Source organism: Stegodyphus dumicola, chromosome 3 (genome assembly GCF_044657685.1).
Source record: "Stegodyphus dumicola isolate Sdum_Otavi_A_Nest chromosome 3, ASM4465768v1".
NCBI classification, from domain to species: Eukaryota; Metazoa; Arthropoda; class Arachnida; order Araneae; family Eresidae; genus Stegodyphus; species Stegodyphus dumicola.
In genome coordinates this window covers 159,975,585-159,993,596 of record NC_140770.1, presented here as the reverse complement: position 1 = coordinate 159,993,596, position 18,012 = coordinate 159,975,585, and the positions used below count along the sequence as shown (strand labels likewise).

General features: G+C 31.5%; 1 protein-coding gene across 2 annotated transcripts in view; it reads right to left on the bottom strand.

The window, feature by feature from the left end:
- Nucleotides 1-3,462: 3,462 nt before the first annotated feature.
- Nucleotides 3,463-18,012, bottom strand: part of Grp170 (hypoxia up-regulated Grp170 co-chaperone protein) — a 100,768-nt gene continuing 86,218 nt past the window's right edge. For both annotated transcript variants that reach the window (XM_035364251.2, XM_035364252.2), the window contains exons 18-20: nt 15,197-15,410; nt 11,878-11,988; nt 3,463-6,110 (exon numbers count right to left, since the gene is read on the bottom strand). In XM_035364251.2, the coding sequence (XP_035220142.1) occupies nt 6,028-6,110; nt 11,878-11,988; nt 15,197-15,410 (408 nt within the window). In that variant the 3' untranslated portion in view covers nt 3,463-6,027. The remainder of the gene's footprint in view (nt 6,111-11,877; nt 11,989-15,196; nt 15,411-18,012) is intronic.

Genomic DNA, 18,012 nt, shown 5'->3' with positions numbered 1-18,012 from the left:
ATTATTATCTTCAATAGTATTAACAACTGCTTTAAAAACAGCTTCTGAATTGCAAGATTCCATCTTTAGAGATGCAAAATGATGAACTACAACTTCATTTTGATTGTTGTCATAAAACTGCACCAACATTGCCAGTATACTTTCTTGAGCATTGCTAGTACTTTCATCCAAATTTAGAGAAAATGGAGTCTCCTTTAAAGTTTTAATGATATTTTCCTTAATAGTTTTTGCGAGCCCATATTTCATCTTATAACATGCAGTAGTCCTGGACATTTCCAACGAGTTTAGTGCCGTCTGATCGCGGCTCAACTGTTTGCAGAGTTCAATTAAATTGGGAGCTACATTGAAAGAAAGAGAATTCTCGGCGATAAACGAAGTTATTAATACCTCTTGGTGTGCTTTTCTTGTCACTATATCCAATGGCCGAGCATCAGTCTCCAGTAAGTCATCAGTATTTTTTGAATTAGCATAATTACTTAAAGTCATTGAATGTCTAATGCACTTTGAATATTTTATGTGCGTTACAGTTTTAGAATGATTTGTGAAAGCCTTGAATCCTTCCCCACCATACTTCAGCAGTGAGTTACAAAAAACACAATATGCTTGTCCAGCAACATTTATTTTCTTGCACCATGTGCCGATGGTATCCTCATTACCATCCCTCCGTTCAATCCATTTCCACCTAAATGCATTCCGGACACCTTCTTCTAATTGTATAATATCACTATTTATATCGAGAAATTTCATAGTGAAATTCTCTTGCGTACATAAATAAAAAAATATTTCAATAAACGAAACGAAAAATTTACACGTGCATCAATAAATGAAACGAAAATTTTACGCAGCGGAGAAAAAAAGTTGAGAAGCGATCAATGACAAATAGCTAATACGGCGAAAAATCCCCCTTCTCTACTTATTGGCGCCACGCCAGGAGACATAAGACCTTTGAACCCAGAGTCACGTGATCGCACATCTGGTCGAACGAAGTCTCTCCTTTTTTTCTCTGCTGCGCCTACTTGCCGAAAAGAATCCAGAAGAGAATGTCCGAGAACCGGGGGAATGAGTCATAACTTGCAATAAGGAAAGAACAAAAAAGAAGTTTTTTCGCCCTTTTCACGCATTATCACTGCCTTTGGAGAAAGAAAGGAAAAGTTTTCACCGTACACACTGACCTTGCGTTTTCTGCTTTCAAAGCAAACAAAATTACCCAGATCAAAATAAATAATTCATTATTATTCCTACTTCCTTTTGAACGACGATCCCCGGAATCGAAGTTCAAAATCCCCGGAATTCCGGGGTTTCCCCGGAGCACAAACACCCCTGGTCTTCTTTCCATATAGAAGTAATGATTGTCAGATTTCCCTTTCTAGTTGATAATTTTGCCCAATTTTGCTTTAGAAATTTTAGTACTATGCATTTCCCAATGTTTCTGAATTATGGAACAGGAATATTTCTCTTTGGAAAGCACAAAAACATATCCTTTAATTTACAGCTTGATTACAGGTGACATTCTGAAAGTAGAACAAATTTAAAAAATGAACTGAAGCAAGATGTGCAAGAAGGTAAAATACATTTAAGTCTTCAAATTCCAACAGAAGACTAAGAAGATTTGCATTAAACAGAATTAAAAAATAGACTGTTTAAACAGCAAACACAGTCTCACACTTTTTAATACATTAGCTATAATCATTACTAATTCATTAGTAATATAAAATATTTTAATTATTAAATTAGTAAATTTCTAGCACTTCCAATACTGGAGGTATTTTTAATATGCTCTGAAATTTTTTACGACGTTAATCTCATACCGCAGAGCAGACTTTGTTCATTAAGCAAGGCATCACTATATGCAGTAATTACTTTTATATTGAGATGCATCCATACTAACCGTATACAGAGCTTATTACTTTTATATAGAGATAATTTATACTGAACGTAAACCAAATGCTAATTCAATTAATAACACAATTGTGTACAAGTAGATTAAGGTAAACAAGAACCACAGAATTTAAAAGTTACTAGAAAATTAAAGCACTTATTCAAATATTTTTCATGGATTGGATTATTCAATTATGGCAAAGCACACGAGGGCTATCTGCCTAAGGGGAGGGATGCTCTTGTGGGGGGAACTTTCTAAGGGAAACTTGCTCGTATGCAGGTTACACATGGGGAAAACCACAAAAACGCCAATGCAGCCAGCCCATTCGTGGCATTCGAACCTCAGACCGAACTACCAGTGTTCAGCATCTTTACTGCTCGGCCGCTGGTGGGCCTAAATTTTTCATGATTCATGAGCTCATATTTCTAGCTAAACTACTGGAGAAGTATAAACTTTTAAATGTAACACACGGTTAAAGCATAATTTAGGAAAAGTTATTTGTAATACAAAGTTTAAAACAATAAATACATAACAAAAATTCCAGTTGTTTCAATGTGTATTTGAAAAACACATTCAAAAATTCAAATTTTGAGTAACTGATTTTGAGATTTTCAAACAGCATCTACAGTTGCTTAAATGTATTGGCAGATGTTTTAATTTTCATCTACAAAATACTTTAATCTTGCCCACTCACTTTTAAGAAAATATAGAAATGGAAAGGCAAAAAGTAAAAAAACAATTTTAGAAACAGGGGGATATGAAACTTTTCATATCTATTATTCGAATTAAAAAACACATCTGAACCCTCCTGAACTGCAGATTTAAATTTTCTTCCAATATATAATTCTTTACATTTTAAATTTAGTTACCCATCACAATCTTTTAAGATCTATTTGATATTTTGCCTTCCTAATGTTGTTTATGATGATTTAGCACCTCTACATTTCAAAATAATTTTTTTAAAATTTAAAAGCAATAAAAAATAGAATTATATACATAAAAAAGAAAACTGGCAAAAATTTTACTGCAGCAGCAATTCTGGATCAGCATAATTAATTTTACTATTATTATCATTGTTAACAAATTGAAGCATTTAGTGCAATAATAACTACAAGCAGTACTATTGTATAAAATATACTGCCTTTTTTCCCCGAAAATTTTATTGCAGCCTTTTAAACACTTCATTGAAGGCAATATTTCATTTTTCATAGCAAGGCATATGAACATTGACACAAAATATTTAACAGCAGAGGTAGGTTTCTGAGGCCCATATTTCAAGAGGCTCATAAATCATTAACAAATTTTCAACAAAAGGCAAATATACCCTTTCGTCATAAGATCAGACACCTCTAAACATTCATGTAAGATCGGCTCCCCATTTCCTAAATCTGCCACTGTTTAGCAGATGTTTCCAAATAATTTTAAATTTACTTTAGTTAGCCGATTCCTGTCAATCAAAGGAGATTAATCAAATTCAATTTTCGTTTTAACACTGACATAGCAAAGTTGTTCAGAACAGAAATGTTCATTAATTTGTGCTTTGTGAAGGTGATAAAAAAAAGGACACAGGAAACAAAAACAACTAAATTCTTTGGAATTTTATTTACATGAGTTTTTAATGGTAAATAAAATGCAACATTTGGAATGAGTTACAATAAATAACATTTTATGCTATCACGTAAAAATGCTAAGGTGCAATGTTAAATTTTCTGTATGTAAATAAAATTTAAACAATTCAAAACTTTATTTACATAAATAATTTAATATAATCTGTCTTAAAGCTAATACAAAAATGATATTTCCAAATATCACAAGCATTGATATAATGCTTAATATTTTGATGAATACTTATTTTCACCAGACACATGACTTAACCTCCCTGACTATGTAAATATTGTCTCATTAAATAAAACATCAGCTCAGAAATATTCTAATAAAATATTTTTAACATTTTTAATTTTCACAAATAATTTCACATCAGAATTTCTTTATAAATTAAGTCTAAAGCCTGGTTTTAAATACCTGAGTTTTGTTTAATGGAATCACTAGATAAATTAATCTTCAGGTATAATTAAAATTTCATTCATTCATCTCAGTTATATCCTAAATTTCATGAAATAATATAGATATATGATCACTGGCCATAAAAGTATTCAGAAATCCTGATTTTTATAAATTTCAGATGTTATTCATACAATATCAACATTAATTAGATTAAACATTTTCTAGTTATTGTTTATGAGACACATACGAATAATAAAAGTTAGCACCTTTAATAATTCTTTTTAAATGTTTATTCACTATCCTTTACACCTAAATTTTCCTCCTTATTAAAAAAAAATTGACAACCTCCATACAATTTTAAATCATTTTTAAATATGACAAATGAATTAAAACTGATTGAAATTTTCCACAAATACTGAAATTGATCAAGTGGTAGTTGTACATATAACATAACAAAGCATCATATCCTTAAGAAGATCAGCTGAGTCAAATTATGGCTTGATTTGACGCCAGTAAACAGAATTCGAAACACCTATGACAGTACATTATTTTATAAAAAGAACAAAAACTCGAACCGCAGGTAACATATTTAATATTTTCAACAATTCTTTCAGAAAAACATACAAAACCTTATTTGGGACATTAAACACTAGTTGCTTACTAATAAAATTTTAATATGGTAACAATCAAAATAAATATTAAGCACTTCACTTGAAAAAATATTAAGCAACTTTGGGCACACTTAAAAAAGATTGAATACTTATATACTTTCCCATTGATTATTTTTAATAAATAAAAACTGCCACCAAACAGCTTTGGTTTTAAGTAACACTGGTTAATCCTTGACAGGACAGTTTAGTTTTTTTAAAAGACAGAAGATGACTGCTATTTGTTTTTCATCTGCATTTTGGAAAAAATAATTAAAATTTATTATTTGCTTTCTAAGAAACAGCATGCAAGTGTATTTTCAGCATTATGAGATCCAGGTATTTGAAAAACAAAATGTGCGTTAATGGGCATGATATGGCATTATTTGAAAATGGATAAACAATGGTAATTCAATGGGAAAAATTGTGACATAGTGTAGTTAACACAAACAGGCATAACTTTTATTTGTTGCTTATTTAAATAAAATAGTTATCTGTCCATTCAAACTTCTGCCAAAATGACTGGCTAAGTTGGACAGGACCTCTTCCAAATTTTATAGTTGATAATATCAAGGATTAAATCAAATACATAAAATATCAAGGATTATATTCAACTCTAATTTTTAATAATTAAATGTAAAACTTAGAGACAAAAATTATAAAATGAAACTACAGCCAATCGACATTATATCAATCCCTTCCTTGATAAAGAAAAAAGATATAATGAGTGACTGCTATAGCAAAAATGGACTTGATATACTTCTGTCAACTTTTTTCCCCCACCAGTCACTGTAATATAATAATCAATTAAACAAACAATCATTATTAAGAGCATTAACTGTTCATTAAAAATGCAGATCTAATGCAAGAGCATTCGCCAAAAATATCTTTTCCATGAATGTTTCAAAACCATGACTAATTAACTCAATTTTATTTAGCATTTCCATGAATAATTTACTCAAATTTATTTAGCATTTTCTCATCTTGAAAATTCGAAATAAAAATTAATCAGCTCTGATTAGAATTATTTATAATCCACAAAGGGAGAAATTATGTTATCAAACTTAATGTAGTTTATCAGCAGTGTTGAAAATAATTCATTACAATTTCACTATGGTACAAACAACTGACAGCATGTTACTGCACAATACAACTACATTTAAGTATGACATAAAATAAATTATAGAAATTAAGTTCTGAAAATAAGTTCTTAAAAAAGCATCTTTCTCGTTCATTTACTATTTTTTAAGCAATAAGAATTTAGCAAACCTGAAATTCAAATAATGCACACCAATTTTTAAAGTGATAAAAAACAGAAATCAGATTTGTATAGCATTATATAGCAGGTAATAGAATTACCTCAGTGTTTTGAGATAAGATGAATATTCCAGTAGGAATCCAAATCGTTTTATCAAAACTCTATAAAAATACTTCTCACCCTATCATTTTTATGTGCCACTGGCAAAAATTACATGAATTTATTAAGTACAATTACTTTCATAATTCACTATGTTGATCATCTTGGACTTTGTCAGGAGAAGGTGATGTTTCTGTTGGTGCAGGTGTAATATTATCACTTCCTAAATAAAATAAATACACAGGTAAATACAACTCGTACTTCCTTATATAGTGAAATATATTAAGCATATTTACCCATTAGAAACATTTTGAAATATAATTCAAAATCACGGATACATAACAAATTCTGTAGAACATTTATTTACTTTTAAATAGAAGAAAATCAAGTAGATTCTGCACATAATAAACACACAAAACTCCACTGAAGTTCCTTTTTTATTTTCCCTAATTTCCCATAACCAAACAGAAAAGTTTTTCTGTTAAAGTTCAATGAACTAATAATCAAATTAGGTATGAGTAACTGAATAATTTTATAACTTTGTTACAAAATACTATGTAATAACTGCTTTGTAACTTCCAATTTGCATTATTTTTGAAAGAAAATTACATTTCTAATCAGAACAATGTCCTCATTAATAAGATACTTATGGATTACTAAAACTGTATCTGATATGAGGTGAGCACAATAATTTCTGCAAGAAATATAAAGATTACAGTAACTTTTCATTTGCTTTATTTTTGCATTATTATTTTACATTGAAAATGCAAACTCTTATATTGTTTAGAAGGATTGATCTATAATTTATTTTAAGTTCCTTTGACTTCCTAAAAAAGTATGAAATTTTTCTACCCTTCTGCAAATTAAAAAATTTGTCTAAAGCACTTCAGAAGAGGTCCCCTTTTGGTTTGACATGAATGAAAATATTGTTTATTTTTTCATCACTAAGCAAAAACTGTTTTCCTGATTTGGCTCAGATATTGGCTATTATGCAGAAAGACATTAATACTTCAGGATTAATTTATGTATAGATTTGCATTATCTACAAAGCTTTTTCTTGGAGCAAAACAAGTAAGAAACCTTAACCAAAATTAAGTAATGGGCCTTTGTTTCATTATTACAAAATGCATTTATAAATTCCTGCAAGTCTAAACACCTAATATTTCCTTTGTTTAAATTAATTATAATTAAGCAAAAGTATGATTTAATAACTTAAAATATTAAAAGATTAGTCATGAAAAAATTAATGCTAAGTAATGCTAATTTATGTTATTAAATACTTTAAAAACAGTTAACACTAATTTTAGAATGATTAAAACTTTTTTCTTTTATAGAACAAAGACAACTACACACAGGTAGCACAAAGCCAAAAATATATTGTATATATAATTAGTGGGGAGAGGATACATAATATATTTATACAGTCAAAAATACACATGATTTTAAACCATGCAATAAAAAATTATTACAATAAAAAATTTTTATGCATATGAAAGGAATGGAAATTTTATTATAAAAGTCTTACTCAATTAAATGGAAATTAAAGAAAAAAATTATTTCAGGACTATTTTACCGCATATAATTAATAATTACACAAATCATAATGCAATAAAATGTCATAAGTCCAAATTAATTGAAAGAGAAGTCTATTTAAGCAATATATTTTTTTCCAATAACTCATGATAGCTATTTTCAACAATTAAAAGTAAATATATGTACTACTAGAGAAAAAATGTATATTAAATTAATATGCTCATATTATTTAAAATGAGAAGTTATGTTCTTTTCATCATGTTTTACTTTGTTAAACTCTTGACTTCAGTTATAATATCTATTATCTCCATACCTTTCAGAAGATAAGCTTTAATAAAAAATAGAAATGGCTAACTTTTCTACAGATTACTTTTTAAAATACTGATTTTGATTATATTTTGTAAAAATAAACTTAAAATTTCCATTCACAATTTTTCTTATTCAAATTACATACAATAAATGATATAAATCAGTTTTAAAAAAAGCAAAAGAGAGACAGAAGCAGCAGCAACTAGATTTCTATTGATATAATAGTTCATTACTGTCAAGTTAATAAAACAATGTCTCATGAATGAAACTAAAAAATTTATGACCGAAACTAAATGTACAAAAGTTAATACTTACAATGGCCTGAAGGCTATACCTATGATAGCCTGAAAGCTAGGAGGAATAAGTATCTCCAAAATGGCACTGTTCACAGAGTCTTTGTAAGCTGCCACTGGTTAGCATGTAAATGAAATCAGCATTAGATGCCGTGTATTTAATTATGGCAAAGCACACGAGGGCTATCTGCCTAAGGGGAGGGATGCCTTCGTGGAGGACTTTCTAAGGGAAACTGGCTCGTATACACGTTACACATGGGGAAAACCATGAAAACGCCCATGCAGCCAGCCCGTTCGCGGGATTCGAACCTCGGAACCGAACTACCAGTGTTCAGCGACTTTACCGCTCGGCTGCTAGTGGGCATCAGCATTAGATGTCAAAATGTTGGACATCCATGTCTGATCAAAGAAAGATTTCTTTAACTTACAGATATCAAAGACTACTTTGTTTGGAGAAGGCGAATAGGCAGCCACTGGTGCCTGAGTTGCCAGCTCAATGCAGGTCTAAGTGTAAAGTTCAGTATTGGTATAGTTCATGGATATGTGAATCTGCAGCAGTTTCCCCCCCCTCACATACCTCTATTAACCCAGCATCATCGACTTTACAACTAAGTGGGCTCATGAACATCATAAATGGACAATATGGTCTGATTAATCTTGATTTTATCTATGTCAACGGCATATCAGAATATGTCACCTTTAGCCAAACAGTTGATTTAAGTATCTGCTGAAGGATGTAATTAAGTTGGTGGTATTATACTTTGCTAAATGTTCTCATTTTATGCTCATGGGGTTGATGGTTATAGAACACACCATGACAGCTTGGATCATATGAACATCATTAGCAGAAAGTTACCCAATTTCATGCTTTTTGTCTTTCCCACTGGAAATGGATTTTTCCAGCAAGACAATATTTTTTATTACAAAATCAGAATTGTCCAACAGACGTTTAAAAAACATGCTGATGAATTGCAGTTAATGTCCTGGCCTAACTTACTTGCTATTAATTCTACTGAGCATATCTGCAATGTTATGAAGCTCTAATTTTAATCACCTCTTCTGATTTACAGGTGTCATGCGACATCTACTTGAAAATCTGATACAGTCTTCTACTAAACACTTACTATGCATTTCCATTACTTAAGTCCTTGAAAAATAATGCCATGATGGATTGCAGCTGTTTTGCATGCTGGACCAACATATTAAGAAAATAATCATAATGCTTCTGTGATCAATATAATTAACAGGAATCTTTGAGTTTCCACTCAATTCCTTGCTAGCTTAATATCTTTCAAGTAACTTTTTATGTATGTATATTTGGATCACATTCTTCATTGTAAAAGTACATCGATGAAGACCAAATACTTGTAAATCATTCTGAAGATAAATTTCACAATTTCCTGTTTTTGCATACAACTTTTTCATGATCATTTTTTTCATCACAAAATATGAATTTATCATTAAAAAACAAAATAATGAAAAAAGACTTGAATTTAAAATAATTAGAATTACTAGTTTTGAATTTACTTATTCCATGTTATTTTATTCTATCCACTGTGTAAAATTTATATTTATCTGGTTGTAACGAAAGTTTTTCACCAAAAAACATTCTTAATAAAGTTATAAAAAACGTGAAATCGGTAATTTTAGTGCAGGTAGTAATTACCACCCAAATGTGTGATCTTCTGCCAACACTTTGGTAGTTTTTCAAAGCCTTTGTCCCAGAAACTTGGTGGCCGTGAGTCCAAAAACAGATTAACGTCATTTCGGATGTTCTGTGCAGAATGGAAGATAGCACCAGCAAGATGTAGCTGCAGGTGTGAAAAATGGTAGAAGTCCAAAGGAGCGATGTTGGGGCTATATGGTGAGAGTGGCAAAAGATCCAATCAAGTCCGTAAAGAGTTCAGCTGGTAAATGAAGACACATGTGGTCTTGCATTATATTGTTGCATGTGTACAGGTTCGTTATGAATTGAATGCACAAGTCCGATGAAAAATGAACAAAATTTATTATTATTACTACAAATAAAACAAAATGCTTAAATTTCCTCAGATATTCCTACAGCATTACAATATCTCACAATTATCTTTTAACTACTCAAACGTTCAACAGAACTTAATTCAAAACAGCTAGACAAAGCGAATCCGCAAATTCGCTATAGTCAACAAGAGCAAGTTTCTAAACAAACTCTTAAAACAACAACTAACTAAATTACCATAAGCTTTTTAAATGCGTGAGAATTTTCTGGTATTTTCTTGAAATCAAAAAGAGATATTTATTAAATATTAAATGCATGCGCTCTTGTATTTTTAATTTTCCGGCTTAGCTTTCTTTTAATATTCATCACACGCTGTATTACACAGGGAATAAAACAATTTTATTTATAATTTTACTAACATTAAATACCAAATTTGTAACAATATTGATGGAACATTACCTTTTTGTGCCAGAACTCAGTTCAATGTATCTTCCCTGATAGCAGCATCAACATGAACTAGCATCTCGCTGTACACCTTACTGTTGGGGGTTTTACCTTTTTCCAGACATTCTTTATAGAATGTCACCAGATACAAAGTGTGCTCTTTTTGTTAGTCAAATTTCACTTTGTGATGCTTTCAAGAACCAACCGCCTTTCCGGCCTATGCCGTTGAAGTAATTCTACTTTTCATCACAAGTGACAATCCAGTCCAGAATTTTGTCCTTGCACTGATATTCAAACAGATTAGTACACGTCCAACACATTTGTCCTTATATGCTCAAGTCAGCTCATGTGGGTGGACATGGCACTAATGTCTAACTCCTTAACAAGCTCTCAAGTGATTGCACACTGATCTTCCATAAGTTTTTGCAGGCAGGCCAAATGAACAGCAATAGGCTGGCCAGAGCATTCTGCTGCTTGAATGTCATAGCCCTTGTTTTTGAACTTTTGGTACCAAACCTTCACAGTGTCATAGGATACAAAATTAGTACCTAAAGCTATACACATGATTTGGCGACATTCTGTATCTGACTTTTTGCAACAGAACTGGAAGTAAATTATATTTCTAATCTGGTAGAATGATAGTTCCATTTCAGACACATTATATTTAATGATAACGATATTTTTTTTTTTACAAATTTTATAACACCATGTTCTAAAGCAAGTCTCTTTCTTTCAAATGCCAAAAATTGTTTGACAAAATATGATTAAACATGCCAACGTGAACTACTTAAGCAGAGGGTATTTGTGGTGGCAAGAAGCTTTCATTAAATCCAATATTATGCAGACTTTCATTAAATCCAATATTTCGCAGTAGACAACTTCTACTGCGAAAATATTTTCTAAAATGATCAAGATATACCTATTTATAATAATGAACTTTTAACAAGTGTTATATACAAAATACCTATTAAAATAAATACATTTCATATAATTTCAAAAATATCTAATATACTTGTTTGATATTCTATTCAAAAGTGAGACAGGCTAAAATTTTTCAGCACGACAGGCAAATGCTTATTTGCCTGCACTAAATAGAACAGTCTCCAACATCTGCATTTGTCAATCAGATTTGAATGTTCATCACCTTGGCATTCAATGAAAACTTTAGTGCATTTATTACAGTTTTCATGGGTACTAAAAAAGGTAGTTCAAAACACTTAATGACCAGCACCATTTGAGATACATTTTTCTATCCTTCAGGTCATCATTTAGGTCATACAGAATTTTTAATTTTCCAATAATTATTCTGATGTTGTATTTGCACATGTATAAGGCTTCCAAGACTTCAGAATATTAAAGAATGCAAACTGCTCATCAATTTAGACAAAAATACTACAAAACATTTTAACACATATTTCACCAATATAGTTTACCTGGTGTAGTTCCCGAGTCTGTATCCATTTCAGGAATATCAGTGGACTGAGCTTCTTCTTTGGTTTCAGGCTTTTCAGTTCCAAGTGTTGCATTCTCAGTCATAATATTTTCTAAAATAAAAATGTATTTCATAGACAGAACAATAATGCTCATTTAAATAAACTTCAACAGTAAAAAAAATAAATCCTTGAAAAATAACTTTTTATAAATTTTTTCGATCTTTTTTTTATAAATTGTTTTTAATCTGTTGACTTCACAGTTTTGTGTGCCCCCCCAAAAAAACCCTTATGTTTTGTCAGGGTTTTTTATACTTAAGCCTAACAAAGGGCATAGGAAGAAAAAATATAATTTTTTCTTTTCAAATAATATGTATTAATCTGCCCATGAATACAAATATGTATTCATGGGCAGATTCTATACAGAATTCGAGTCATATGCTTTGTGCCAGTGGTCTCAGATTGGCGGCCCACTGGACATACGTGGCTCCTGAAGTAATTTTATACAGCAACATTTATTGTAAATCAGTTAGCATTATTATGACAAAAATTTGAAGAAACGTTTATATTGTAATGGTTTATTATAGAGTCCAATTTTACATTATATTCTTTAACAAAAATAAATGTGAATAATGATCAGGAAAATCTAGAAACAGGACTTATTAATTAACTGTGATATAAATCTTATTCAAAGATCTGATGATACAATTTGATTAACTTTTATTATTACTTGTGAAAACAAATACACTCAGATACGAATTTTTGCAATAAAAACAATTGCTTTGTTTCAGAGTACCTCAACATATAATTTTTTTTTTCCGTAGTTGACAATTAATAAATCTATGAAAAGAAACAGACTGCTGAAGAGTTCCTACAATTCACGATGAAGATGCTTTTTAATAATTTTCCTCTAAGTTTATAAACTTTATAAAATCTGAAGCACTACAAGATGATGTAGCTTAAAGGTGCAGTAGTAAACAAAGAGGTTTATGATTATTTAGATAAATATGTACTTTTTCTGTTTGCATCACATGAAAACCTAATATATAAAAGAAAGAGAATAAGTTGTCACAGCTTTGTTCCTCTCGCAGAGCTGTAGTAACCATTAAGCAAAATAATGCCTGTGCTTACAGCATCAGGAAAAAGTACCTAGGGACTCTGTAAAAAGGGGCACTACAAAAATGTCCCACTGCCGATTTTACCATGGAATGTGAAGCACAGCTAAACCATGACCAAAAGAAAAAGAATGAGGAAAAGTGTTTAGGTCCTGTAACAGTTTTAATTTAACCCAAGAAGTTTACATAAATTTCCTTTTAGTTTAAGTCAAAACTAAATTACTCAGTATTTACTTCAATATACTCCAATTATTTGATTAAATGTCAAACTAAACATTTTAATATTTAGCTGTCAATACATTTAAATTACAAACTGTGAAAAAACAGTAATTTCTTGCAGATATCAACTTTTAGATTTCAGGCAGAAAACAAGTATACATTTGAATTTTTCATTTGCATCATTTTTATGTGCTTATTTATAAAAATACGTAGTACACATTTTTTTTTTTTAAATTTAGTTAACAAATTTTGTTGGCAAAATAAAATATAAAAAAAAAATTTTGAAAATCTTTCCCAACCCAAAAGCTTCACAGATAATTTTTATGGAATAAGAATAAATAATATTTCATACTCAGCACAGTGTGCTGAGAAGATGCTCTACATTCTGCCATCCACATAATTAAATGAACTTTCAACAATAAGCATATAAAAGGAAATTAACACAGATTTAATCAGTTTGGTAATTATTACATATTTCTGTTTTCCATCTTATTTTAGCCTAAATATTTCAGCCCCAATTTTACAGCACTTTTCTTTTTTTAATCAACTAGCAATATGTATTTTCTGTGAGAGATAAACTTGTCAGAGCAAATTATAAAGTTTGATCTCTAGCTGAACTTTATATAATCTAAAAGTTTAGTTAAATAAGCTTTGAATAATATATTTTTTTTCTCTAACAAAATTTGAGAAAGATAATGGAGTCTACATTTCACAAATCCAGAAATCTTGGATTGCAGTTACCTGATACACACTGGACACAAATTATTTGCAGATTAGTGTCCACTTCTCAGATCACTTTGCATATAACATTTCCCTCCTTTAAAACACTCTCAGAACTTAAATATTGCCAGTCTTCACCATGTGCTAGTGTGTTTATCTAAACTGTTTCTACACTCTTGCCATAAATTGACACAAAATACAACCGTGATTACCACGGCTGGACCACTTCCGGGCTGTTCTTACTCAAAATTGGGGTGGAACTGCACAGTTAGTACAATGGCACTATGCCTGTATGATCAATAGTGAAATTCTGGTATCCTACCCAGTTCTACCTGGCACTTGCTCTGGCAATCAGAGATATAATCACTTTCATCTGCCAGTGTAATGTACACTGTAGTTCGACATTTGTAGCAAATGAATGAATGAGAACTGCAAGCTGACTTCACTCATATGCTATCTCCAGAGATGAGAATCAGAAAATTACTCCCATGAAATCAGCATAATCTTGCTAATAAACAAACAAATAATTTCTTTTTGAAACTTTCACAACAAATAATTTCTTTTTGAACTAAAAATACAACTCTGATAGCTTGAGAGTTTTATCACATGTGAATTAATGTTTAATTTTTATGCTATGTCTGGCCAAAAGTGGTTTCAAAACAGTTATAAAATAGTTACAATGCTCTTAGCTAAAAATAGAAAAAAAAATAATGAAGCTAGCTTTCTAATGAACTCAAAACTTCATATGATCTGTTTCTCTAAATATGCAAGAATAAAAAATTAAAAAATTAAACAGAAACTTGAAAATACCTTCTGCATATAACAACAATATGCTTTGTCTAGAAAATATTCAGATATGAAAACTGAAAGCATGTCTACACATACGTAAATAAGAATAGATACAATTTTATGATGAAAACTTTTAAATTTTTTTCCAAATTTAACATTTACATTGTTATGGAGGAGTACAATTTCAGAATTTATTAATTTACAAATACAGATGATTAGATGATCATTAAATGTCCCTGTGGTAGATGATTTATTAATTAACAATTCTATGTTGCTCTGAAGAAAGCAAAAGCATATTTGATTTCATCATAATACACATTCACTTGACAACATGTGGTATGAAAAACCTCCATTCACATTAGACATTCATTAAATTATATTAAAAACATTCACTAAATTATGTGAAACTGAAGATTCTTTCAACAAACCTAATTTCAAGTGTAAATTAGTTACTATCATTCAACAAAAATATAATTCACCTTTCTGCATATCATCTTGAGCAGATTCATTTGCTTTAGCTTCTTTATCAGCAACTTTCTTTTTTAAGGGTTGTGCAAAACGTGCTTTGTTGAGTAAGTACTTAACTTCTCTGTCCAAATTAGCAACTTTTTCTCCTATAAGCTTTAAAGTGAGTTTTGGAGCTTCACTTAAAGGCAGTGCTTTCTGTTCCTCCATGCTAACTTCCATCCATTTCTTATAAAAGAATAAAGAAAAAAAAAAAAAAAATTAAAAATCAGCATTAAATATATAAATTTCTGAAAGAATTTTTACATTCGAATGAAGCTTTTAAATAAACATTTGAAAATAGTTTAATCCATTTTATATCCCAATAACTCAAAAACTGTTTCTTTATTTGAACAAAGTGAGTGAGTGAGTGAGTGATTATGGCGCAAAAACCAGAGATGATTATGACGCGCCAAACAAAAGATGGGATGATTACAACTGATGACATTAAAATTCAATAAATAAAAACAAGTAGACAAATGTATCAAATCCAGAGGATGAAGTCATATAAACACAAGTTAAAAGCACACATTAAAAATGACAGTCTTCAAAACAAATTACATTTGGTAATAAAAGCCAGTCTCCTTTAAATAATAAAATAAATTACAATTGACCTCTCTTCCAATTAAACAGTCGAGAGGTAAGTCACAGCCATTAAAACATTTCTGACGAAGATTATTAAAATATGGACACTCAATTAAAATATGACGGACAGATAGACAAACATTACAATTTGAACAAACAGGCTCATTCTCAGCTTTTAAAAGGTAGCTATGTGTCACTCTAGTGTGACCAATTCTGAGGCGAGTCAAAAGAACTTCCTCCTTACGATTTTTGGTAGATTCCCAATGCTCAATTCTAGGTTTTACTTGTCTTAACTTGTTTTGAAGCTGAACATCCCAAATTTGTTGCCATTTTTTTTTTCGGACCTTTCCCTTGATGACACAGCAGATATCTCTAAAAGGGATAAGGCGACTAGACAGTTGAACAGTAGATTTGGCTGCGATATCTGCAAGCTCATTTCCCTTTATTCCAGCATGTCCAGGAACCCAGCAGTACAGGACTTCATATCCTCGAATCGTTAAGTTTATATGAATTTTGAGAACATCCACTACCACAGGATTCTGAGTGTTGGGAAAAGTTTCCAAAGATTTCAGAGCACTATACGAGTCTGTATAAACTATGAACTTTTTGTGGCAGAGCTTCGAGATGTACAAAAGACCATAATATATTGCAGTTAATTCAGATGTTATGACTGAGCAAGCATGGTGCAGGCATCTGCCCTCAATGTAATCTTCAAATACAAAAGCCATCCCGACATGATCATTTGACAATCCATCTGTGTAAATTGGATAATAACTGCTATATTTCTGCCTGTGCTCAGCAAAGAGTTGTCTGTAAACGATCTCGTTAGTGCTCGCCTTCATGTGATGTTTGAAAACATCAAGAAGCTGAATCCGTGAATTTTCCCAAGGTGGAATTTCGAAATTCTGTACTGCTTGGGGGCGCATATCAGAGAGGGAATGTTCCTCAATGACAGGGCGAACTCTTAAAGGAAAGGTAGGAACGCAGGATGGACGCGTTTCAAATAAAACGTTACACGCATCATCGAGTAAGCACAGCTTATTGGGATGTTCAGGTTGGGATAGAATATTAAAATATTGCAAGAGGGACATTTGCTCACGTCTCAGATAAAGTGACAGTTCGTTACAGTCAACGTACAGGCTCTGGACGGGAGAGGTCCTGAAAGCTCCTGAACAAATGCGCAGAGCTTGATGGTGAACAGGATCCAGTTTTAACAATACTGATGGCCGAGCGGATCCATAAACAACTGAGCCATAGTCCAGTTTAGAGCGGACGAGCGCTCTGTAAATGCGAAGCATGGAGCAACGCTCTGCACCCCAGGAGGTGTTCGCCAACACTTTTAAAATATTTAGTGTTCTTAGACACTTCTTTCTCATGTTTAAAACATGAGAAAGGAAAGTCAATTTTCGGTCGAACGTCACTCCTAGAAATTTTACTTCGGGCGTAACTGGAATAATTGTACCATTCAGATATAACTCAGGCTCAGGATGGAGACCTCACTTCCTACAAAAGTGAACACACACAGTTTTCTGTTTGGAAAAAGTAAATCCCTGTTTGTTTGACCATTCTTGGATCTTATTCAGAGCCATCTGCAATTGCCTCTGTATGTATCTCATGTCTGCTCCTCGACAGCTAATCTGCAGATCATCAACATATAGAGATCCCAAGATGGTGGGAGGAAGTTCTTTTAGTACAGAGTTTATTTTTAAACTAAACAGGGTTACACTGAGCACACAGCCTTGTGGCACACCCTCTTCCTGTTCAAAAACATCCGAAAAAACAGAGCCAATTCTTACTTGAAAAGTTCTAGTGTTCAAGAAATTTTGAATGAAAATTGGTAGGTTGCCACGCAAGCCACTCTCGTGAAGATCCTGGAGTATACCGTATCTCCATGCCTTATCATAAGCTTTTTCAATGTCAAAGAATATCAAGACAAGGTGGCTTCTTCTTACAAATGCTTTTCGAATAGATGTCTCTAAGAGGAGCATGTTATCTACAGTTGTTCTTCTCTTTCGAAAACTGCTCTGATAAGGCGATATAATATCATTCTTTTCCAAGAAGTAGACTAGGCGGCTGTTTACCATCTTTTCAAACAGTTTGCATACGCAACTCATAAGGGCAATTGGCCGATAGTTCGATGGATTCCTTGGATCTTTCCCTGGCTTAGCAATAGGAATTACAACAGCTCTCCTCCACGCACTGGGAA